Genomic DNA, 25772 nt, shown 5'->3' on the forward strand with positions numbered 1-25772 from the left:
CAAAAAAGGCCATTTTGCCGTTCTCCAGCCTCATCCTGCTGCCCGCCTGGGCTGCGGCTCCAGTGTGACAGCTGTATGTGAGTCACACTGGGTGAATGGTTCGCTGGGAGGGGATGGGATAGACAAGTTAGCTTTCACCTGGAAATGTTTCCTGATTTGACATACCACATGAACACTAATGATGATCCAGGCAATGGAGGGGTGGAGTGTGGTGGGAAGGAACGAGGAGCTCTTTCAGCAGCAGAATGGATTTCCTGGATTAAAGTGGTTGTGTAGCTCCCCATTCAGCTGTCTCAAATGTCTGGGATGTCAGACAGTCCCAGGGAAAGTCTGTAATTCAAGAGCTTTTATATGACTTGATGTGCATGTGTCTTCTGGGCTGGGTATGATCATCTTGAGGAAAATAAAAGGCCTGAAGATGAAGCTTAAGAAGGCATTGGATATTGACAGTTATTCAAGAGGAGAAAAGATTCTTATTGTGGAACAGTAATCTTTACATTCTTTTAGCAAGGCTTAAGAGGAAGGAAGGAACCATGTTTGAAAACCTTAGGAAGTTCAAGTAGAAGATCTGGTATTTCAGTCTCTTCAGAAAGTGACAGCTTGCAGACATTACTGAGCTTCTGCACAATAGATTAGTCAGTGAAGTCTTTAAAGCTGAAGAGGCTGATGGACCACCAGGGATTCCATCATGGGTGTCTAGTCTGCTGAAAGAGCTGGGAACCTTAGGAAAAGGTTAGAGGGGCCTGGCAGCTTTCCCTCTCCCAAACAAATGTAACAAGTTGGAAAGAGGTATGAAAAACTGGACTACAAACTGCAGTCAGGAACACAGTTTCTCTAGGAGCTTTCTTAGTTCTCCCATGAGTTGGGCTAGAAGCTGCTGAGTGTTTTTTGAAATGCTCTGGTTAGTACTAATAAAGGTGCAGGTTTTCTTGTTCAGAATGTGTCATCCTTCTTAAAAAAGTCTGTCTGTGTCCTGACAGCTCTATGCTAAAATGTTATGTATTGTGAGGCTGCACCAAGCTTGTGTGGATAGTGAGTCACTTCTGGGTTTCCCAAACTAAATGCTATTCACAGTCACATTTTTTTTCAGTCCTAGTACTAATAGTTCTGCCTTCCAAGGTCCACTTCAGTATTTAAAAAAAAAAAAAAAAAAAAAAAAAAGACAAACCCTGCCTGAATTGGTTCTAGAGACCAAGTTGTATTTTCCTAAATTATGGATCATTCCATGACAGTAACACAACATGAAGAGGAGAAATTGGGCAGTGAGCTTCCTCCTCTGTTAGATCTCAGATACAAGCTTTGTCTTCCTTGGACTTGCATCCATTTTAGCATTAGTGTATACCATTACCTTTGAGGGTGGTTTTTATTTTACCTGACCATTACTTTTCCGTAGGTAAGCTACTGTCTTTTATATATCTATAAAATAAATAAATAAATAAATATAAAAAAATGTAAGCTACTGTCTTTTTATATATATATACATATATATATATGAGTATAGAGAATAGTAATTTGTTGTTTGTTCTTGGATATGTAAGCCAACACTTACTTCCTCTCGCCTGCTAGAACTCTGTTGTTGTCTAGCTCTCAAAGAGAGGCATGGTGGCTTTGACAGCAGTTAAACTGGCAACATGTTTTGTTGCTTGGACTACTTGGAACCATCTGCATGTTCCTCAGTACTTGTCTGTACAAATCTTGAGTATTATCTTTGGTGTCCTTTCATTGTAAGCATGAAAGGCAGTGAATGGGCTAGTCAGGCATATAGCCAGCTATTAAGTGTTTGTGGTAACATTCATCAAGGAGCTGGCAAATGGTAGCATATTGCTGCGGATTTAGTCCTATGTGGTACTTGCTTTTGGGGCTTGCCACACAAAAAGAATAACAGTGAACATGGATGATATTTCAAGGTAAGTGCCCTGCTCTTCTGCTGGCAAATTTAGCGACGCTAATAGGTTCAGCACCAGAACTATTACTCAATATTTTTCTTCAAAACATTTCCTGATGCCATTACCCTTTAGCACAGTGATAAATTTTTCATGCAGTTATCTCAAACTAGCACACAAATTCTAAATGCCAGGATCAGTTTTTCTGTAACTGATAAAGATGCTCATGGAGTAAAATGGAGAAGCTATGAGCACTCAGTCTTGGTTTATGCCTAAAAGTAATGACGGTTTTATCCTTTAAAACCTTTGAGGATTTCGCATGTAATTATCTAATCCAAATCTTGTCCAAACTCATACCAGCAAGGTATCTGATTGAAAGTGGTCAGGCACTCTATTTTGCATATGTCAGAAGGCTTTCATAAATTGAAGCAAAATCCATAATCATGGCTGCAAGTGGCTATCTTTGTGTGCTGCTGCTTCAGAAAAGTTTGAGGTTTCTTTAAATAATTTGTATACTAGATTAAGTATCACAATACAATATTTAATTTAATAATAGTTACCACTTTCTTGAAAAATGCTGGCAATCAGCCTCAAGAAGATTCAGACTTTCTTGGTGTTGTATTAGTGTATATATCTATTTCTGCTGGCATTTCAGTTCAGATAAATACTGTTAGATGAGAACATCTTAAAATTGGGACGTACTAACTAGGCAGGCACTGGCTAGGTGGACCGGGGACTCTGACAGTGTGTGAAGCAGTGTCCCCGTATCAAGAGGCTGTTCTGCAAGGGCTGTAAGCACTTTGCAAAAGGTAACCAGGTGTGCTTCTCGGGTTTTTACCCAGTGGAGCTTGTGTCATTTTAATGATAATCAAAGTCTTGCACCACTGAATTTATTGTCTAGTGGATGTTGATGAATGATGAAGAATCGGATCATTGAGCAGGAGGCAGAGTAAGTGAACTGTGTGTATGTATGTTATAAAAACGGGAGGGAGGGCATGGCAGAAGTCAAAGGCCCAGCAGAAAATGTGTCGGAGAACACAGAACGTGTCACCTTTTGCTTGTAAACAGCAGAACTTGGTGAAGTTTGGCTTCTTGCAGAACTGGGATCTGCCTCCTTTACGAGGCTCAGTGAAATAAACTCCTGCCCTTCCCACTGTAATACCTTCCCTTTTCTGCTGTATGCTTCTTTTCTTCCCTCTTCTGTGTTGGTATTGGTCTACTGTCCTTCCATGACTATGGACAGCAAGATATGTCTGCTTTGCACCTTAGTATGTGCTGGTTGTCCAGTTAAGCAGGTGATTGCTCTATTCCTGCTGCAGCCTTTCCCTTAGTGGAGATGATACTGTGGGTGGCTGTCCTATTCACTGCCATTTTTTTTTTTTTATAAAACTTGTAGCAACTTGGTATCTTTGGACAACTTCAGTGACATTTTGTAAAGGGGATATTAAGGGTCTTTACTGGGATCAAAAGGTAGCAGGCAGGAGGAATGAACTCAGACTGCCAAACAGTATGATCACACATACCTTACTTCCTTAGGAAACCAGACTGAAAAAAAACATTCACAGGGGTAGACAGTAAGAGGAAACAGGCCAGCACAGGAAAAGGGAGGCAAGGATCTATTGGCAAAATTTATACTGGAAAAATTAAGACTGGAGTCAACAAAGGATGGAAGGATTAACAAAAATTTACATTTCTAAAATACAGGGAAAATTTCACAATCAGGTTGCAAGAGGATTGTACTTCTTTAAAACTCAAGTGTGGGTTGTAACTGGTATTTATCACTCTAGTAAGCAGGTTGGGGCTACCTGGGTGTGGGTATCTCCCAAGACATGTATACAAGCACTAACTTGTTAAACCTGTCAGCCTACTGTTTTAGTAGCAATATCACAGGAATGCTGTTTCTTTGAAAAGGGTGCACAAAGGGCAAACAAGTTACTTGATTTCTAGAATGTAAGTTAAGGGGAATGGTTGAGGGAAATGGTAAAACTTGCTGCTCTTTCATGTTCTTCCTCCAAAGAAAACATCTTAAATAAAATATTGCATCTGCCTGGTGGGAGTATGGCTCCACAGACAATTATCTGCGTCATTTTGTTGTTTCCCTGACATTAATATTTTGCAATTTGCATAGTTTCCTACCACAATGTTTTGTAAAGGGGATGAGTAGATAAAGGCAGCGTGGTGGCAGATGAATTTCTGTATGACCAGACAGTTTGGACATACTTTCTGGGTAGATATACCTGAATGTTATCATCATGTTATATAATGACTTAAACCCCAAATCACTTACACGATCAGTTCCGAACTGTGAAGCTATCTGGTGCAGGGCAGTCCAGTATATGAATAGGTTGTCCAGAGAGGCCATGGAGTCTCCATCCTTGGAAGTTTTTAAGACCTGACCAGGCAAAACTCTGAGTAACCTGGTCTGAAATCAACATTGACTGTGATTTGAGGAGGAGGTTGGACTAGAGACCTCCTGAGGTCCCTTTCAACTTGAATTGTTGAGAGAGACCTGTAAACCTGTATATTATTTTCCTGCAGTTGTGACATTTATTTAAAACTTGAAGCTGCCAATGATACAAAACATCAGATGTTCTTGAACATTTGGCAGCTTTGACTCAGTGATTTTTATGACTCTGAATTTCTGGAAACTTGCACTGCCTGACAAAATTCTCAGGAGTCCTCAAATTAGAGCCGTTGGGTAGCTCCACCACTGAAGCAGTAGATATCATAATCCCAGCGGGTAGTCTTTTTTCCACTGTAAGATAAAGGTGCTAGCTTTTGTGATTCCAGATAGTATACTATTGACATAAATTGAATGGTTCAGAATCTGAACAGAAAGTAAAAATCCCAAACATACCTCAACACTTCTCATTTTTAACCACATTCTAGCTTGGGAAAAGTTGTCCTATGATTTTTTTGAGGGTGATGTTGACAATACTACCATCCTTCCCTGACCTGCTTTTGGAAATGAGAGCAAGTTTGACATATGCTTCTGACCTTGACAGAGGCCAGCATGTGCCCATTCCTGGGGTAGCAGTGCAGAGTGCCTGATCTGATGAGTCAGATTATGTCCGCTGGCATTTCCTGCACCTTTTAGTCATTCCGAAACAGTCTTCAAATATCTTTTATCAGGTGGCACAATACTAATTGACTTCAGTGTAGATGCACCAACTTACAAACCTAAATCACAAACCTATTTACGTATGGCTGTGCTTCAAATTATGTTTTCAAATTATTCAAATTGATGTTTTCTTTTTGTGCAAACAAAATATCCTAGTCCCATCTATCAGGGGAAGAGGAGAATATGATCGGAATAGAACTTGTTTGTGGGTAGAGAATTATGTCTTTGATACATAACCTGGTTTTCAATGAAGAAATAAATGCTGGCATTTCACTTCCTGTTATGAATATTGATCAAAACATCGACTGTTACTGTTTTGTATTATACTCTTGAGAGCATGCATTTCTTGGCTCCTTAAAATTAGTTGAGTTTTTTTTTTTCTTGTGTGGCCTTATGGAGAATACCCTTCTTCCAAACAAGTGTAAGTATAATAATGCAAAATCAGCTTGAGAGAAAAGGCAGTGATGCATACAAATATATTCCACATAGAAGGCCTATCCCAAATTATGATTACAGCCTCATAGTCACGAATAAACAAACTCTTGCAATTACTCTCAGCTAATGTTACCCTGACGACAGTGTATATATAACAAAATTCAGTAATCACTGCCAACACAACCCCCAGTACAGCTAATGCTTCTGTTTGCCAGGATGAAATACTTTCATTAAGTATTAAATCAACTCCCTAAGTCCTGCTTTCAATATTGGGATCAAAACTAAAGAGTAAAGTGTAATTATCCATTCCACTATATGGTGAGAAGTTTGCTTTGAGTTCCCTATTTGTAAAATAGTGATATGTAAAAGGAGAAGCTGGAGTTTTTTACCAGTTACGTAGTGGTGGGTATATCACTTGGCATCATTCTGGCAAGCACAGTGAACACAGCTCTCTGATGCTTTTCGGTGCAAGTTTCTGCTCACTCAGTTGTGCCAGTTCTGTACATGCTACTGATCTGGATATGAGAGTGTTGAGGAACAGCAACCTCCTGAGGGGGGAGCAGGAAAGCAAATTGGAAATATTTTTTGATTTAACTTACTAAGAGGTAAAAATTGTGCAATCCAGTGCTTAAAAGCAGCAGGTCAGATCCTGGTGTAAACAAGGTTCTACTCCAAAAATGCCAATAAGGTGAATATCAGTTTAAATGAATTAATGGTGTGTTGCCTCCTCTGAGCTCGCTCTGATCTGCTACGTGAGCTCTGATCTGCTGCGTAACCTCTGCTGCAGTCTCTGTGATGATGAGATTCTGTGGATATTAGGTTTTATTTTCAAATTGTATTTACTTTTAAGGAATCTTGGATACCTTGACAAAGACTCGAATTTTTGCATTTCAGTGGAAGTCCTATCCAATTTAAAGTTTTTCTGTACATTCAAATATTCATGTTTGATGCTTAGCTTTCCAAGAGAGAGACCACTGAAGCTGCAGTGGTTCTGAACACCAACACACCTGCTAAATACTAAAAGCCAACATGAGTTAAGTGCACAAATAGCTTGTAAAAATAGTAACTTCCTTTTAGGAGGGAATACTTTTTTTCATTTACATGTATTAAACTAATTCATTTTAATATGTACTACTTCAGTTGACCAATTGAGTTCAAAAAAGCAGGACCAATCTAGGACTCTTGCAGTTTTCCGGCTGAAATAGTGGTAAAGAGAATGAGGTCTGCTAACCCTTCCTTCCTGAAGGGTACAATTCCTAGAAATATAGCATTAATGCCTTTCTCTGCAGACACTGTTTCTTCTGTTTACTCAAATTTAAGTACATGCTCTGCTTGATACATAATATTTATTGTCTTTTAAAATAGAAAACTAATTGGATTCACTCGCTTTAATACAACTTAATGCATTTCTAAACTGAATCCCAATTTTAGCGAGGTGAAGTTTGATACACTTCAAACCAAGGAAAACTGTAGACAAAATAATAAAATATTTTGTCACCAGTTGACAAAACAAGAAAAATGTAAGAAACAAGGCTGATTTTATTAAGTGTACAAGACAGCTTAAGCTTGCGTAGGTTTGCGTCTTCCTGCTTTGAAAGTTGCTTGTGATCAGTTTACAGCAGCAGGGTTTTTTATAAATACTTAAAACAATTATTTTTGTATTCTGTTTATTGACCAAAATTATTGCTAAAATTGGTTATTTCTTTTAAAAAAAAAATAAAATTATTTCATTAGTATCCCCCAGAAGTAAAATTACTAGATTTTGTTTCCCCTCTGCTTGAATTTTAATAACAGAAGCTGGTGTTCTGCAAAATTAGTCTAATGACCTGCATTCTGTCATAGTGATCCATAACTTGATAATAGAACTTTCATATTTATCTCTTATCTGTAGCTGTGTTTCCTCAGTCTGTCCTGATTTGATGGGAAGGAAAGAAGGCAAGAGAACCTGGCAAAATAATGGATATATATCACAGCCATCGGCAGTGGTATTTAGTTGTATAGGTGTCTGATTGGACTAGTATGGGTCTCTAACTGGTTTGAGTTGGTGTTGCTGGGTGAGTTTGTTAGAAACAATTTGGGGTTTGGGGATGGTAGTCTCAGTGGCCTTGTGGTGGGGCAGAACATGGTAGGTGTTCTCTGCCCAGCTGAAATGAGGAATCTAGCAGAAAATCTAGTAGAGTCTCATTCTTACATTTTGTACTTCAGATACAAAAGAAACTTGCAGTGAAAGGGGTATTACTTTGGGGAAAACCTTTTCAATAACACCTCTCCTAAGTAGAAAGAAGCAGCATGGCTATTCTTCAGTACAGCTATTTCTTCAATTTATTAGTTGTTATATGAATTTTTGCTGAGAGGTTTTCAGGCTTTCTTGGTTAGACTTAGTATGAAGTCTGTAATCTCCAGTTCAGACTTCCATATCTTCTGTGTGTTTGTAAGGTTTTGTTTGTGTTAGTGTCTGAAATACATCAACAAGCAGTGACCCCTCTTTCAGGAATTCTGTTTGGCTTATAACTCATTAGCTTAATCATAACGTAAGGTGAGGTAAAACGGGATTCTGAGCTGAATTACAAGTAGTAGTTCTGTGATGTTTTGTTCAGTTGCAAATGGGAAAAATACATGTGTTTAAAAAGTTCAATCTCTTTAGTCTGATGATGTTTGTGATGAGGTGAAGAAGAGCAATCTTTTTTGTGGTTAGTAAGAAGTGTAAGCTGCTGCTTTGTAGACACCATACTTGCTGTTGTGGAGTTTAACTTGCACCGCTGTTTTTCCTTATTGATTTGGTCTTCATAATCAGAGTAGTGAATTGTAACATGTTTTATCTAAACAGTAATCCTTATCCTGTGATATGCTAGAAATAAATAAAATATTCTGAATGGGAACTGGAGAGGAGAAAATTGATAGGATCTGCAGGTACAGTGGAATTTTATCAACCAGGTATTTTGAGAAATATCTTGAATCCAGTGGGACCGTGACAATAAAGTAAGTGTAGGTTAGTTAATTGCTGGACATCTTTTAGGCTGCAACCCTTCAATACTTGGTCTAATTGAGATGTGGTGAATGTTGCTTAACAGGAAAGAAAGTTCAAAGTAAAGAATCTTAAATTAGCCACAGATCTTGTAGAAAATGGTTTCATTGCTATTGAGTTGATAGAGCTATCTCTTGAGAGTGAGTTGTTAAAGCTTTAGCTGGTACTAGCTGAAATAATAAAAAGTAAAGCTGAACTCTGCTTAGGAAGAGAATTATTCTAGTGACTGAAGGATAGGACAGATTTTCTCTAGGGTTTACCAATAAGGAATCAGCTCTCTTCCTTTCATATGGTCCTTCACTGATTCACAAAACCCTAAAGAAAGGGGGTGGTGGGAAATCATTCTGAAAGACTACTTTGCTCTTTACTCACTGGCAGCAAGGCAGAACCAATCATAGGATTGAATGTTTTAAAAAATTCTAAGTGTTAATTAAATAGCGTAATTAATATTTTTTACTTCTATAGTTCTAATAGTAGTTGACAAAATATTATTGCACTGGCTATGCAACCAGTACTTTTGATCTCTGGTTTATGGATTATTTTGGCTTACAATATTTCTCTTCATAATTGATTCTTTTTTTTCTTAAACAGCAAGACCATTTACAAAATTGGTAAAGGAAATGCAACTGCATCGAGATGACTTTGAAATTATAAAAGTGATTGGAAGAGGTGCATTTGGTGAGGTAAGAGATTTTTAATGTTGTAGTAATGTAACTTTCATCGTCTGTGCATCTGATTTCTTGCTACAGTTGAGCTGTACTTGTCCTAAAGACAAAAGATTCACACAGATGTGTTAAAATACTACCAAATGTGGGATGTAGCTAGGTACTAGTGAAAGGTCCCTTGGAAGCAGCATATTTAGTGTCCAGTTCTGCCATTTCTGTGACTGGCTCATTCTGACTTCAGTGTAGCAAAACAAGTGTCTCTTCAATGTGTGTATGAACAGGGTGGTCCCACCTAGCAGCTGCACAGCTGAATTTGGGATCTCTTCTCCCACTTGCCATATGTACTCTTCTGTGCTGCTATAATTTAACACAGAACTGGGCTGCTTCTATGGTAGGAACGTGGAGGCTGCTCCACCCATCTGCCTGTCTCTGTAGCAATCTGGTAATGCACAAAGACGCATTTGGCTGCCTCAAAGGCTGTTCCCTGTCATCTTTGAAGATCAAAGGCTGCTGGATCTGTTTTTTGGACAGCAAGTTGAATCATGCTGGGATGATAGGAACGCCTTGTGTTTTGAGGACTCGCCAGTCCCAGGACCCTGGACTGAAGCTTTACTTCTTAATATACTTGATGAAAGTCTCACCAGTCACAGAAGTCTTATAGGGCTTGCCACTGGCAAAAGCATTCATGAGTATGTCCCCTCCAGTAGGAATAGGATACCTGAGACTTCTGGAGAACCTCAAAGACAACCCTTTCAGCATTTAAGTATGTGTAACTAAAGCCATAGCTGTCAGCAAAAGAGTTTATTAACTAGAGAATTTCTGTAAGTAGAAAACGCCTTAGATTTCTTTCAGGAAGCTTCTTCTAAGTAGTCCCACACTAAAGTCAAATGTAGTGACAGCCATTAGCGGCTCACTTCAGCCCATTAGCACTTTGTTACAACTTCTGCTGCCAATGGCTAAGGCTAGGCTTCCTTATCTTCATCTCCCATTTTCTCCACAGAGAGCAGGACTGTGTGCTGTGCAGGGCTCTCCTTCCAGGCATGGTGTGCCCTTGGACACGTCAAACTCTTTCTCATAGGGTTTGATTGTGGGACAGAGGTATCAGGGGCAGACCAGAAACTAAGTTAGAAAAATGCCAGGACCCTACTTGAACTAGGTTCAGAAAGCAATGAGGTTTCTGTGTTCAGATGCACTTGGTAGTGCGTGAAGTAATAGCTTCATATCCACATAATTTTAAGCTACCTTAGAGACTGCTTTGGAGGAAGGTGGACACCTAAGACAGAAATTAGTGTTTCAAGTGTTTTCATCTGTGCCATCATCTAATGATGTGATGGGTAACATGTAGTTCACATGTAATCATTGGGAGCATAGCTGCTGAAGGAACTTGAGCATTTTAAATAAAATGTCCAGATAAATAGTAACATCTTGACCTGTAAGACAAAAGTTCACTTTCTAGTGGATGTTGAACTTGATGAGTTGCAACATTTGTTACAAAAAGAAATTGTTATCTTAGGGTAGTAGAAATACTGCATGAAAATCAGTTGGTTCTTTCACTTGAGTGTTTGATTTTAGCTGGCATGTATTATTTGAACATGGCTGTTAGAGAGAAAAGTTACTACAAAGAGTTGGACAGGAAGAAGCAGAAATGGGAGAGAAAATTAGATAAGTCTAAGGAAGGGCTGAAAGCTACAAATTAAGTCCACAAAAGAGGTCTGAGCGAAGAGGTTTATAAATAGATAAAAGGCCTAGAGAATCAAGACAGTAGTAGGTAACTGTCTATCTCTCCATTAGGGTTTTAATTCAAAGCAGTAGCACGGTTTTGAAGAGATTGCCCCCACTTACTGTGGAATGATTTTGCTATGCATGAGCTGGCTTTCTTTTGGAGGAAGCTAAGCCAGAACCTCTGTTCCAGGTGTGCACCAAATGTGCTTCTGGCCCCAAGGAGTACATAAGAATCAATCACTGGGTTTGACTCTCCTAACAGCTTCAAAGCATGTTTGGTCCAGGAGACTAGGCTACATACAGTCTGAAGCAAAATTCCCGAACTGCATACAGTATAGATGGGAAGGCACAGCACAGGCTGCTTTCATCTGTTGTTCTGGTTTTGCTGTGCCAAATTACTTGCTATAGTGGCTGTGACCACTGATATCTAAAGAATTTTAGATTAGTGTTTTGGCAGTTTGTCTTTTTGTGGGATTAGAAGTGGTTTCTGGATCTTTTCAGAGCAAGACTTGTGAATGCTATAGCTATCAAAAATGCTTTCAGGTCAAGGGAACCCTTTATAGTGACTCGCAGATGGAGTCAGTGTTGGGAATTCCTTCACACAGTGTAACTTTAAGGAAGGGCTGTTTTCCATAGTACTTGCTCTGTTCTTTTCCAAAAAGATGCTCTTCTCCACTTAAGGGATTGACCAACTGGAAATCTCAGTACAACAGCAGATGAAGTATTTATATGAACTTCAGGAGACTTCACTTCATGCTTGCTAGGGCATTTAGGATGACCTTTCTTAGCTTTGGATCAAGAGTCTTAAGGTGTATAAAAGAAACAAATTCTGGGTGGAAACTTGTATTAATAGTGTTTGGAGTGCCTGAATCAGCAATGTCTTACATATTCTTTCATTTGGAAAAGCATGGAACTTAACTAAAGCAATTTGTACATCCCATCCCCCCCAGTGGAAATGAAATTTCACAGAAGTGAAATGAGAAAGTATCTGAATTTCATCCTTCTGTTAGAGCTGTGAGTGCTCACAAAGTCAGTGGTGTTAGTTATCTGTCAGTATCACCTTGTCTTGTTCATCTTTTAATTATAAAAGTTTCAGTTTATAGTTGTAGCAGCTTGAAACTTTTTTATCAGTTTAAATTATGCAGGAGTGATTGATTTTAAGTTCATTATACTTTAATCCCACTTGCCAGAGAATATTTCGTGGTTTTTGCTTATGAATGAATCCTTTGACTGTTGTGTATACTACACTGCTATAACTGCCAAATATTGTAGGCATTATAAGATAGTAATTATAAAAGGTTGGCATTGCATAATAAGAAAATAAAATCTAGTTTCTTGAGAGGGACTTCTGGCATCTGAGTGGTATAAAGCAACTTTGAGAAAACTGAATGGAGGAGCTGTAATTTTTCCATAGTATGTTCACACATACATAGGAGCTATGTTAGAAATTAGTTGATGAGATTGTAGTGGTTATAAAGGTATTCATTAGTTCTTATTTAAAAAACACCAACCCAAACACAACTATCTGCTAGAAATACATTTTAAAAATACCTATAAAATATTTGTTAGAATGCATAAAGAAATGAATCAGAATTAAACTAAACATACTCCTATTAGAATTAAGTAGTTTAAATGCTGAACAGCTAAACAAGGCAGACTTCAAAAAGGATGAAAACTACATTCCATTCTTCCCAGTTTAGCTACTTTGGACTTTTTGGAGAATGCCAAGGGCTTTAGTCTTACCAAAGAACTTTTGTGTAAATCAGTAGCTTTTGAAGAAAGATACCTTAAACAAAATAAAGATGTGATATTAGTTATTAGTCAGGATCAGTGGTCAATTTTTGCCATACAACATGTAAGCCAAGGAAACATGGTCTTTGACTGGAGAGAGGATTGAGACCACATGTGAGCTTGTCCCTGTGAACACAACTGCAAAATCAGTATCTAATGTAAGGCAACTTAATATAACCACCAGTACATATCTGTACTGGCATGTCAGTGCCTTTTTCTTTCTTTTTCCTTTTCAAACCAGGAGAACTCAGCCTGGTTCTTTACACTTTCTCCAGCAATATGAGAACAAAACCTAACTGGTAATCCAAACCCACCTGCGTGAAAGTTCTCATAGGACAGGAGATCTGAGAAAGCAAGAGAAAAAAATGTTCCTTAAAGTTCTCATTATTATGCTAGCACACAAATAGCCTAGCTCAGAACATAGAGATTTCTTCTCTAGCCACCTACCAAAACACGCCGTTCTCCTTTTCTCATAAACTAAGACAGCCACTGTGCATGCTGGGTAAACTGAAAGTCTGAATATCCTTTACAGCAACTCTGGTGGGTTGACCCTGGCTGGATGCCAGGTGCCCACCAAAGCCACATCTATCACTCCCCCTCCTAAGCTGGACAGGGGAGAGAAAATATAACAAAAGGCTCATGGGTCGAGATAAGGACAGGGAGAGATCACTCACCAATTACCATCACAGGCAAAACAGACTCGACTTGGGGAAATTATTTAGTTTATTACCAATCAAATAAGAGTAGGGTAAAGAGAAAGAAAACCAAATCTTAAAAACACCTTCCCCCACCCATCCCTTCTTCCTGGGCACAGCTTCACTCCCCAATTCTCTGCCTCCTCCCCCTGAGTAGCACAGGGGGACGGGGAATGGGGATTGGGGTCAGTTCATTACATGTTATCTCTGCCACTCCTTCCTCCTCAGGGACAGGACTCCTCACATTCTTCCCCTGCTCCAGCGTGGCGTTCCTCCCACAGGAGACAGCTCTCCATGAAATTCTCCAATGTGGGTCCTTCCCACAGGCTGCAGTTCCTCATGAACTGCTCCAGCATGGGTCCCTTCCACGGGGTGCAGTCCTTCAGGCACAGACTGCTCCAGCATGGGTCCCCTGCGGGGTCACAAGTCCTGCCAGAAAACCTGCTCTACCATGGGCTTCTCTCTCCACGGGGCCACAGGTCCTGCCAGGAGCCTGCTCCAGCGCGGGCTTCCCACGGGGTCACAGCCTCCTTCGGGCACCCACCTGCTCTGGTGTGGGGTCCTCCCCGGGCTGCAGGTGGGTATCCGCTCCACCGTGGACCTGCCTGGGCTGCAGGGGGACAGCCTGCCTCACCATGGTCTTCCCCACGGGCTGCAGGGGAATCTGTGTTCCGGTGCCTGGAGCATCTCCTCCCCTCCTTCTTCACTGACCTGGGGGTCTGCAGGGTTGTTTCTCTCACATGTTCTCACTGCTCTCTCCAGCTGCAGTTTCTGTTGCGCATCAGCTTTTTTTTCCCCTTCTTAAATGTGTTATCACAAAGGCGCTACCACCAGCGCTGATGGGCTTGGCCTTGGCCAGCAGCGGGTCTGTCTCAGAGCCAGCTGGCATTGGCTCTGTCAGACACAGGGGAAGCTTCTAGCAGCTTCTTACAGAAGCCACCCCTGTAGCCCGCCCCGCTACCAAAACCTTGCCATGCGAACCCACTTTTAAGGCTCTTGACTCCTGGAGTTACAGCCTTGAGAACATAATTTAATATTTTCAGAAGTTTCATAGTTATGAAGAAAAGTTTTAAATGTTCTTTGAGTGCATGACACTTAGAATAGCATACAATTTGAAATGCTAGCTGTAAGAAGGATAAACTATCCTGACTCTTCCCTGTCTATATTGTATTTGCCTGGGCATACACCCAGCTGGGTGGAACATTTTCATGAGTGCCCCAATATTACTTTCAGTCTTTCTTTTTTGTGGGTCAGATAGGCAGATAGCTTGTGTACAGGGCGGCAACCTATATGAGGAATAAAACTAATAATAATTAAAAATCCCCCTGAAATAAAATCAGAACTAAAATGGTTTTCTATAATCTTAATTCTGGTTTCTATTAATAAATTTAATGTAGAAGTCTGTCTTTGTAGACAAGAATGAGTATGTTGTGTATGGTGAAGGTTTTTGTTAACTAGTGAAAATACCCATTCTATAGGAGAAGATTTAAATAATATGAGCATGGAATGGAAAACTCCTCCAGCTTTTAGACCTTTAAAAAACCACACCAAAACAAAGAACCCAAACCACCTGTGGCGTGAAGTTTGCAAGTGCCTGACTATTCCTTCCATCTGGAAATACTGTGGACCATTATTTGAAATGAAATAATGTCCTGAGAACCTTGGCTGGGTGGGATTGTGCTTGCCTGAGAAACTTATGCCAGCCTAAGAAGTGCCTTCTGTGTGCTTGGTGTTTGCCTCTGCATGTCAAAGGAACTGGGAGTACTAGTGCCACAGTATGGTGGGAGGGATGGGAGGAGGATCCTGGGTATAGGGACTGTCTGGCTCTAAATACTTGCGCTTGCTTTTCTGCAAGGTTTATCTGACCTCTTAGTAATGTACTTGTAAGTCTTTAAGATCACTTTTCCTCATTTTGTTTAAAGGACAATTTAGGCACACTGCTGTAGATTAATGCATTTCAATGAAGAGCAGTTGTTGAAAGAAGAACCGGGTCACGATGTACCTTGTTTGAGAACTTGGATTGTATAACGTGGCTGACACCTCCTGGAAATTTGGCAGCATGGGACTGAAACAATTGTTTTCCTTCCCTTGTTTGTTAGCAAGGATTTCTTGAATGAGCAACGCTTACTGTGGTTCCAGCGGAAGGGTGGAACTGCTTGGTCTTGCTTAGCACAAAAATAACTAAAACTCCTAATGTGCCCCACCTAAGTATTACTGCTCTGGATGGATTAGAAATACCTTTTCATATAAATGCTGTTGTGTACAGACTTGATCTCTGTAGTGTTCAGCAATAGGATGTGTTACCTCGACTAAGGATGCTTAGTCAGAGTCTGAGCTGGAATCAACAGACAAAAAAAAAAGTGTTTCCAGAAGACAAAAAATAATGGTTGAGAGAACAAGATGATCCCCTGTGTACCACCAGTTTCTGATAAATTATGTGGTTCCTAATGAGAGATATACTGGCTAAGGGTGCAGTGAGACTCAAAAGTGAATATGCAAAACCTAAGCTTCCTGTGGACAGTTGTGCTTGGCAGTGAGATGCAGAGCTGTTTGTGCCTTTTCCCGCAGCTGTAGGGTACTGAGTTTAATGTTTTTATGTACTTCTAGAAATTAACCTGGGGCACAGTGAGCCTATGGACTGCAATTAAGGCTGTCTCGCCTATTCAGAAGCTTTGATGATTGGTATTAGGTACCCAGCAGGGACTATACCCTCCTACATTGTAGATGAACTGAATTCCTAAGTATCGCACACAACATATGACACTTTTCATCCAGCTATTCAAAGAGTCGGAGCATTCAGAATATGATGCAGAAGAAATATTTTATTAGCTTTGCTTTTCTACAGTGTGGTCTTCACAAGAAAAATACCAAAGCAAGCTATTTTCTGCTGTGGAAATGGACAAAGAAAGAAGCTGCTTTGTTTTGAAAATGCTTCAAAAGAGCTGGTTGCAATCTTCGTCCTCCCCAGCTCCATGTCTGTTTGTATGGCAGCACCAAGTTACTATGGTGACAGGCAGGTTGCAAGGAGCTGGAGAGACACAGTTCATTGTAGTGCTGCTGCGAGACCAGCCATTTGTCTCTGCAGTCCCCTGATTGCTGAGGAAGAGCTTAGGTGTTATTCGGGGCCTTTATTCTTCTTTTGCAGAACCTTTCTGGCTGGCACTTCTAAGTGATTTCTTATTTGCACAACATGAAGATCCACACTGTGTGTTCAAAAATATGCCACAGTGCACATTCCCAAAGCAAAATCATATGAACCCTACAAAAAGACACTCTGGTTGCTCGTTTTAAATGTAAAATAGACATGAAAAAACTGATAAAGCAGTCCAGACCAGTTTTTCCTCAAAGATGCAGTATTAAAACTGTTAACTAATGAGCTATATATCAAAGACTTTTCATATCCGAAGTATCAGGAGGGTAAAGCAGTTCCTGCAGTGTTTTTTCAGTAGCTAGTGACCAAGGTATCAATAGCGTGAGACAGAAATAGTAGAGTAAAAGTGGCATATACAAGCTTTAACTGAGGGAAATGGCTGTAATATTCAATTATGAATCTGGTAATAAGACATTATGGATAAATTGTTTACATCTGAAATGACATTTCAACTCTTCTCCCGGTTGAAAGGCTTGTCTAAAATCTCTGCTCAAATGTCTAGAACCATTCCAAGTTCCTGCCAAAGGTTAATTCATGGTAATTTTACACTATTTTATCCATGTAATTTTATTGTCCATTAGCGTAAACAGATCTTTTATCATCCTTATTACTGATGTCCTTCCTTTCAATTTTATTTGTAGGCAGCAATCATATCCACTTTTTTTTCTTTTTTAACAAGTAAAGCTTTTTCTATTCCCACAGTAGTGTGAGAGGCTCTTTAGTTCCTTGATCATCTCAATAGCCCTCCTTGACATCTGCTCCAGATAAAGTTTAGTTCTCTGAGGTGTGGCTGTGTGTGGAGTTTCCGGTGAGTTTGTATTTCTACAAGGCAGTAATGTTTACCCATCTCTCGTGGTGTGTATCTGCCTATGAATTCCAGAGTTGTGTTTGTCTTAACTACCTGCTGTTACAAGCTGCTTGCATGAGGGTTATCACCTGTCTGTGTTCCTCTTCTCAGCTGAGAACTTTTTGCATTTGTGTTTCGCCTTATTCCTGAAAGTCCAGTCCTTGAGGATAAGTTTTACTTGCAACGTAAGTTTAACATACCATGAGCATGAATAGTGTCCTACTTAGCTTTTTTATCTTTGCTTTGAAATTAATGCCAGCATGGTTTCCAAGAAGTCTTTTTGTTAACTATCTTAACTGTTTTCTGGAAATCCAGTCTTGCATTTAAATGATTTCTGCACTTTCTTATGCCATTCTTATCATTTACATAAAAGATAATTTGTAACTTGATGCTGCTTACTAATGCTGATCATGTCACTCAAAGGGCAGAGTACAGTGGTGGGAAGTTCTGTCATGTTTGTAGAGGCTGATTTGGCTCAGATTCCCACCCTGTAGGTTTCATCGGGGCATGAAGAAAGGCGGTACTTGGCCTAGGATGGCTTTGTGAATTACTGCCCTAAATGTCAATATGAAGTGGGTTTTGAAGATCAAAACACAGCAAAATAATTCTATAAAACAATTCAAGAAGCAAAATACTAGCTCTTGCCAAAGTCTAAAAATGTTATTTTAGCTATATTGGTTCTTTTTTTTATTTTATTGCAGTACAAGTGAAACAGAGCTTTGAGGCAAAAAGCACGACAAGAAAATGGATAGCAGAAGTAATACAAATCTGATAGGGTGTTGTGGTATGTAGTTACCACAGCTGGCTCTCACTTATGCTTTAGCCCCAGTTCTCGTACATTTTTTTGATGTAAATATGTCTAAAGTTGGTTGAACTGTAGACACTAGGATTCATTAGGCTTTCTGAGGTCCTTGAGGAAACATTCTTGATTTTTATTGCAGCGTCCCTGTTGCTGTGAATCTTGAGCATGACAAGTCACAGTGATGGTAATCAAATCGGCTGGTGACAGATTAGACCCATACGGGCTTGCCTGGAAGGGGAGTTGCAGTGGTGGGGGAGCCCCTGCGTGTGGAATTTTTCCTTGTCAGTGTTATAAGACTTGGTAAAACAGAATCATTTAAATCTCTCTACCGAACCACTCTGTGATTGCTGAGTGTTCGGAACCCCTGATTCTCCATTCCAGCCTAGCACAATGAGATGCAAGTTGAGTAAGTTTTAATTTCCTTAATTTGACACAGGTATCAAAGATAGTTGTTCTGGGTCAAAGGTGTGTGGACTAGTTAGCCCACATCCCATCCCTTTGGCCAGGTAGAGAGGTGTAAAAAAAGACTCCAAGGATGGAGCAGAGCTGAACCCTCCCAGCTCCCAGTGGCTGAGGGTTCAAGGACTCCCTAACCACACCTGTAACTCTGTGGTCAGTAGTCACTGAGACTTCTACTATGTGTGTTACTCGGTTATTAAGCATGTACTTAGATACTCTCTGAATACTTAAGGTGTCCACAGCAGCCTGTGGCCGAGTTCCAGAACTGTCGTGTGACAATAATACTTCCTTAATCTTGCTACCTTTTTATTTGATTTGATTCTTTTCAATTTCTGTGCTAGAAACAGCAAATAATTGTTCTCTGTTCATCTTCTCTGCAACATTCGTGGTTTTGTATGCCTATCATAGCTGTTATCTCTTCCAGGCCTGGAATGTTTTAGGTTATTAAATCTTCTTCAGAAGCTATTTTATACCTCTGCTTGTGCCTTTTTTTCATTTCATTATTCTTAACATACTTTTTTTTTTTTTAACTCCTGTTACAGTGTAAGTTGTAATAGTCTTGGAAGTGAAGAGCGAGCGTCAAAATTAAATCCTGGTCTTTTACAGTCTGTGCATAACATGAGCACTTGTTCAGCCAGTAGATTTTTAAACTTTGAAAATAGAAGCAATGCTTTTGTTCTTAAAGTAGGCATTTGCAGCAGTGTACAAATCTGCATCCTTTGGAATTTTGGAATACCTCTGAACACCGAGTATTTTTTCTTACGTTACTAGATGTGGTGGATTGGTATGTAGTATAGGAGCCATCATATTTGAAACCTGACATCTTGCATGATTAGCACAATTGCAATGTAAGAGGTTTCTGTTTGATCTCGCAAAGTGGTCAGTGTGGTTATTGTAATTGAATTTGAGGTATGCCAGAGAAAGAGGAATTAATACAAAAGTAAGAAAAAACAGCTATACTGTGGCATCTCAGAAGCAGCCAAAGCATTATATGACAAATATAAACTTAAAAATACTGCCACCTGAGAAAGAAAGTGAAAGAAAGCTAACTCAAGGAAACACTGAGGTGTTTTATGGAACAAAGGGTGTAGGACTTTTTGCAATATTGTGAAAATATTCTTTCTTATAATAGTACTGAGTTTATCAAGGCATAATTTAGTTTATTGCCTGTTTGAGTTCAGGCATCAGTGAGGTTTAGGTTGTGCATGTCTGTTTGTTTTCTTAAAAAAAAAAATAAAATTCTAATGATTAGAATGCATTGAGGAGTCAGGTCCAGAGAGGCCAAAATTCTGTTCCTTCTGTGAGGCATCATCTGCACTTTTCAGGTTTCTTTTCAGAGGTAAAATTCTTGGGGAATTACCTGTTTTGCTGTATGGTTGCATGAATTTTTCTACTGGCACGAGAATCTATCCCACTGTCACCCTTACAACTAAAGCAGCAGTGTGTTTACTGGTGCCATTACTTGACATCCCCTTAATGTGAAAATGAGTCAACTTTCCTTTTATTAATTCTACTTTTCTTCCACAGAAGACAATTACCTTCCTCCAGAAAGTTTAAATGGGGCTTTTTTAAGCAGTCCTTTCAGTTGAAAATAAATAGCACTAATATAGATAGCAACTGGGGAATTGCTAAATAGGTTCTACAGATTCGGCTTCCTTCTTTTCTTTTTTTTCTTTTTCCAGGCCTGTTCTCATTTACTACTTTGTTCTAACGTTTGCACAGCTCCTCAGCTGTGCGTGTGCTCGGCGATGCCAGGCTCACGTCATTCCTCAGCAGTTGAGCACGCTTCAAACTTCTGCCATCCTGCAGTGCTTTCAGACAGTGATGGACTTAGATAAAGTACAGTAGATGCATATCTGGGTTCTGATTTGTGCACTATATTTGTACGTAAATGGCTGAGCAGTTCTAGTGCTGTGGTGTAATGAAACTTGAATGTTGCTTCTTCAGGGCTTGCAGAGCTATGCTTGCAAATTGCTTCTGCCCCAGAGCTTTTGTTCGTCTGCAGCGGGTAATTGCGCTCAATTCTGGTCTGTCCCTTCAGTGGAAATGGGGGTATTTCCTGAGTCATCATGTTCTGTACGGAACAGAGTTTAAAATGTATAGTGGGTAATGTCAGCATCTTGCAGTTTCTCAAAGCTTTTAATCTGCAGTTTGACTTAGTGTGCCTTCAGCTGTATCAGGGTAATGATTCAATTAAGTGTATGGAGAGAGGTTGTTAGAATGGCTTTTAACTGCAAGGCCGTGATGAGGCTAGAAGCAAGGCTCAACATTTTAGGCCATTACTGAAAGTCAGTGTTGAGCCCTTTCTTATGTGCCAAGGAACCTCATGTGTTTGGTTGAGACTTTCTTGTCTTACTCATCCTTCCCCCACAGCACGAGCAGTGTCTGCGGGAGGTGTTTGTAGGCCAGGAGACACTGGGATGTAACGTAGCCGTGGATATTCTGCATTGCTTACAGAAGCTTCTTCTTAGTGTCTTTCCCGGCTGTGTTTAGGGCCAGGTTCCCTCATCTTTCCTGTGATGGGTGCCTGCTAGTCCTTTTCTTAAGCTGTTTCCATTACATGACTCTGTGTGCAGGTGTGTACTAGGTGTCGCTCATCTGTGACGTGACCTGGTGAGTGGAGCTTCACACACTGAGGGGTGGAAGGCTTAGGTGTGCATCTGCAGAGTGAGGTGTCTGTCTGAATGTGAAAATTCCGTTCTTGTGTTACCGGAGAAGCAGTTGTCTCCCTGCCCCTCATCTGGAAGTCCTTTACTGATAAGGTGCAGGGAGGTGGTGTATTTCCCTCTTCCCTCCTCAGAACTTCTGACTTTGTATAGTATTGCTCTGCTTGACGCACTATTCCAACCTTGTTTTATAGTCAGTGTCGTCTTAGAGCTGCTGTAGTTCCTGAATCCCTTATAGACAAGAGTTTTTAAGCAACAGAAGGGGCAAGCTGTTACTTTTCCCACTGCTACTCAGAGCCCTGTTGAAAGCACTGAAAGCTGGTTGGTTTTCTACTTCTGAAATAGAGATGAGCTGAGAAGCAGCAGAAATATTCAAGCAGTCCATGTATAGTCCTGTGAAAGTGTTGCTGTCTTAGTCATGATGCCTGCTCTTCTTTTGCCAGCTGGAAGAATTTTGTGGAAATGATGGCTTTACCACAAGAAGAATTAGTTTTGGTCTTGAAGAATACAAGTCTTGGTCAAAATAAAGTCTTTGCATTCCTAAGCCTTGAAGTTTTTGTAGTCTTCTGTTTTTTCTTTCACTGTACAACTATGTGCACAGCTACTGTTTGTAATAGACCAGTCCAAGCAAGTCTGATACACAGGATGCATAGTAAAATGCTTCAAGCAAAATGATGAATAAGTAAATGAATACTGTTTTTGCTTCTTTTTAAATATCTGCATACAGTACACAAAAGCATGTTAATTTGCAAATGTCTTTCAAGTTTTTAAAACCTGAAATGTGAAAACAAATTAGTCAAATGGCAGTGTATTTCTGTTGACAGCAGTCTTTCTTGTTTTCTCAGGCTGCCCTTTTAAATGTTGCCTCATTGGCTGAAGGCATGACGTACAAGCATCACTTGTTCTTGGCAAACAATGCAGCTTTACTGTGCATCTTCATATGAAAAGCTTCATGCTCCTCCTGTATCATTCCCAGTGTACTTAATCATGAGCACTTGACCACACATGGTGTGCTGTGCATCAAGCACATAGTAATAATGTAGGAGGAATATAGAAGGAGCAAAGACTCAAGCTGTAGTTTATCAATGTGCGAGTTGATCGCTGATGACTCCTTAGTAACTTATTTTATTAATTTGTGACCAATAAGCTGTTTGAAAATTGTATTTCTCTTCTGACCATGCTTTTGTTAAATAAAGATATCTTATTATTTCAGGTTGCAGTTGTTAAAATGAAGTGTACAGAGCGCATTTACGCAATGAAAATTCTAAATAAGTGGGAAATGCTTAAAAGGGCAGAGGTAAGTAATATGGTTCTTTAATGCAGAGAATTTTTTAAATGGTATTAAGAAAATTACATTGAAGCTCTTCCAGATTAGGAAGAATTATTTCATGAACATAGGAGCTTCATTCTTTTTTCTTTTTTTCTTTTTTTCTTAAGCTGTTTTAATGCAATCAAGTCTGACAGTCCCTTCCAGGCATCTGTTCTCAGCATTACTGTGTATTCGTTTACCAGACAGTCTGCCCTAGTTCTTACCCTGAATTTATTGGCCAGATTTTTGTTTACAATAAAGGCAAGTTAAAGACTACATGAAAGCTGAGATTGGTGCTACTATGACATTCACAGCTGTATACAAAAACGTTATGAAAAGGTCTTGTTTGCCTTGCATTCAGAAAGCATACATTAAGGAGCTTTGCATCCTACAGTTTGTAACAGGATTTATATAACTGGTGAAACTATAACTAAGTATTTTGGAATCACAGATTCAGACTGTAAAACAAAATGTGTTAAGAAGGTAAATCTGTTTCAGAAGGGTATTTTTGATTAAAGGATATGTACGTTGTCACAACAAATTATGTAAATGTGAATGGGTACTTCACAGATTAGGAAAAGACCTACTAAGAATATGCTTTGGGAAGTGGCATATTCCTAGGATACCTACTCTTGCCTGGTAGAGGAAAACGTTACGGCAAATGTAATATTACATAAGTCAGCAGGTAAATGAGCAGTAGATTTGAGGGGAAAATATATGTAGTGCATTAATACTTGCAGCAGTTCTGTTAAGGGGCGAAGGCTAGCTGCTTGCAGAGGACTGAGCCTGCTGACCCTTCCTTGTCCCATTCTTCTGTCCCCTTCCTGACACGTCCTCCCCCCAGCCTACCCTTCCTAGTCCCTCCCTTCCTTTCAGTGAATCAGTGCCAGCTCTTTTCCTGTGAATAAATCTTCTCCCTCTTGTTAAGTTTAATTTAGTCACACTCTGTCCATCGGTCCATGCTCTTCTTTACAAGCAGCGGCAGCCACTGCCACTCAGCTGTTCTTTGAGCTGTCAGGAGTGTTCACACTCTTGGCTGTGTTGCATCAGTGGTTCTGCATTAAGCCTTCCCCTGTACAGGGGAAATTTGGTGCCCTTTCTACACAGATTTCAGTTGGGTTAATTCATTGGTCAGTATAGAATTGTTTTAAACCCCAATGCTTGTAGAGGGCTCCCAAACTCTAATGGAAATACAGCTACACTGGCTTACTTCAGTCATTTTTAAAGCGACTTAATTAAATGGCCTACCTAAATAGCTGAAACTTTTACATGTAGAGATGTCCTGAGAAGACAGATGTTTACAAGCTGTCTTCAAATTATGCGACTAACTCCTCTTACCCTCTCAGGCAGGTGAGAGGTGGAAGAGGATTATCCACCAAGAAAGATGTATAATGAGCAATAGTTTTCCCAGTACACACATAGGACAAGTAACAGTCCAGCTAAGTTCTCTTTCCACTGATTTTCCCCATCTACAAAGGGCAATAAAGGAACTGTCTTCTCTGCTGTGCCCCTTTGTCTTTTCCAGTAAAGGTTGCTACTTGTTTTGGCTTTTCTGGATAAGCAAGACTTTATAACCTGCATATCAAGTTCATAAAACATCTGCGTGTTAAAATTTCCCAAATGTGGTAAAACTTGTTAGTTTTTAAAATGAAGCCTGCAAGAATACAGTAGCCTCTTAAGTGGGTAGTTCCACTGAAAAGCAGACTTCAGGTGGTTTCTTATCCACTGTATGAGTGGTTTAAGAAGCACATTGTTGTACTGGTTTATTTGTTTTGTATGACTTATTAAAAATAGCAAAAAGTTATCTAAATACTGCTTATTTGTGCACTAGCTGCAGGAAAAAAACATATGGTCGGAAGCCACTAAAATACAGGAAAGATTAGTGAATATCAGCTGACATCCTTAAATGGGTTGCAAGCAAAAATAGGCATGCCATTTATGTTGATAAGGTGGACCATTTGTATTCGTTGTTCTGACAGCAAAATACATAGTCATTAGTGTATTACTGTTGACAGCTCCAAATAAGTCCTGACTGTCTGATTAGGTAGCCTGTCATGCTTTTTCAAGGCACATCTCAAGGCCTTTTAAGATAGTGTAAGCAGAGAAAGAGAGTTTTATACTTCGAAGTCATGATGCAAAGTGTTCAGCAGCATTACTGGTTTTGGAGGGTTCATAACATTCCCTCGCTATTTGAGGTTGCACAGTGAACTGGATCAAGGAACTGATGTATTTGAAAATAAACAAACTAGTTTTCTGTGTTGGCAGCCTCCTCACATTGTGGTGCCAGAAAAACTGCGAAGTCCTGTGCTCTGGGCCTGTAGGCAGGCGATAGGATTACTTGGAGTTGCTGTTGCTGCCAAACTTTTTGTAGAGTGATACTTTGCCCTTGCATTCATAAACAGTTAAACCACTCTCAGTTAACATTTAATTACAGTTTACATCTCTTTGCACCAATAATTGCTGACTTTACAATGTGGCCACAGTATGGTCTTCTTCAGTAGAACTGTAGATTGACTTTTGCTTCCTTAGGGGGAAAAATTGTTGAGATACCTTTATAAGGTGCAATCAGTATATGGTAAGGCTTGGGCTTCCTAGGCATGTGTCTTCCATAGTGCATTTTCCAAGACATCTGGACAAGTGGTAATGACAAAAAAACCCAACAATTCTTATCTAGAACCCAAACACTTGAATCTGCAGCTACAGAATATCATAATAATGGCTCTCTGAGTTGAGAGTAGTGTAAGAGTCCCAAGGTCTGCATCTTTATGGTTCTGATCCAATAAAAACGTTAATATATTTTTATTAAGGAGGACTCGCTTGAAGTTTATGAAAGTTGGTTTTATGTAAAGATGCTGAGAAAACCTGTTGTTACACGGAGCTTGCTTCTCTGAAGTGTTGCAGTGTGTTGTTTGAAGTAGAGGAAAGATTATTGAAAATGAAAATGTATTATACTGAACAAAGATAAGACAGTAATAGTAAAATCTGCTTATTTCCTGTAGTGTGTTGGCAGTGCTGGAACTGGAACTGTAATGTAAGAAAAGTGTACATGAAACTCCATTTTCACAAAGGTCTTTTTCAGAACCACCAGACTTACTTTCCTAGAGCTGGTATCTTTCTGATACAGATTGCAGTGACAAGTTACCATTTTTCTGCCTTTTAAAAATACATTATGGAACAAAGATTCAGTGTTGACTCAAATTG

The 25772-nt window shown here is 39.7% G+C and overlaps 1 protein-coding gene across 13 annotated transcripts in view; it reads left to right on the plus strand.

The window, feature by feature from the left end:
- CDC42BPB (CDC42 binding protein kinase beta) overlaps window positions 1-25772 on the plus strand; it is a 101741-nt gene that overhangs the window by 20793 nt on the left and 55176 nt on the right. For 12 of the 13 annotated variants that reach the window (XR_012650665.1, XR_012650664.1, XM_075029780.1 and 9 more), the window contains exons 2-3: window positions 9056-9147; window positions 22476-22559. Coding sequence is in view for 11 of the 13 variants with exons in the window: in XM_075029780.1 (XP_074885881.1) it covers window positions 9056-9147; window positions 22476-22559 (176 nt within the window). In the remaining 2 variants the exon portion in view is untranslated. The remainder of the gene's footprint in view (window positions 1-9055; window positions 9148-22475; window positions 22560-25772) is intronic. The other variant, XM_075029791.1, reaches the window with a different exon arrangement.

The sequence above is a fragment of the Buteo buteo genome, chromosome 6, assembly GCF_964188355.1.
Source record: "Buteo buteo chromosome 6, bButBut1.hap1.1, whole genome shotgun sequence".
Classification (NCBI taxonomy): domain Eukaryota; kingdom Metazoa; phylum Chordata; class Aves; order Accipitriformes; family Accipitridae; genus Buteo; species Buteo buteo.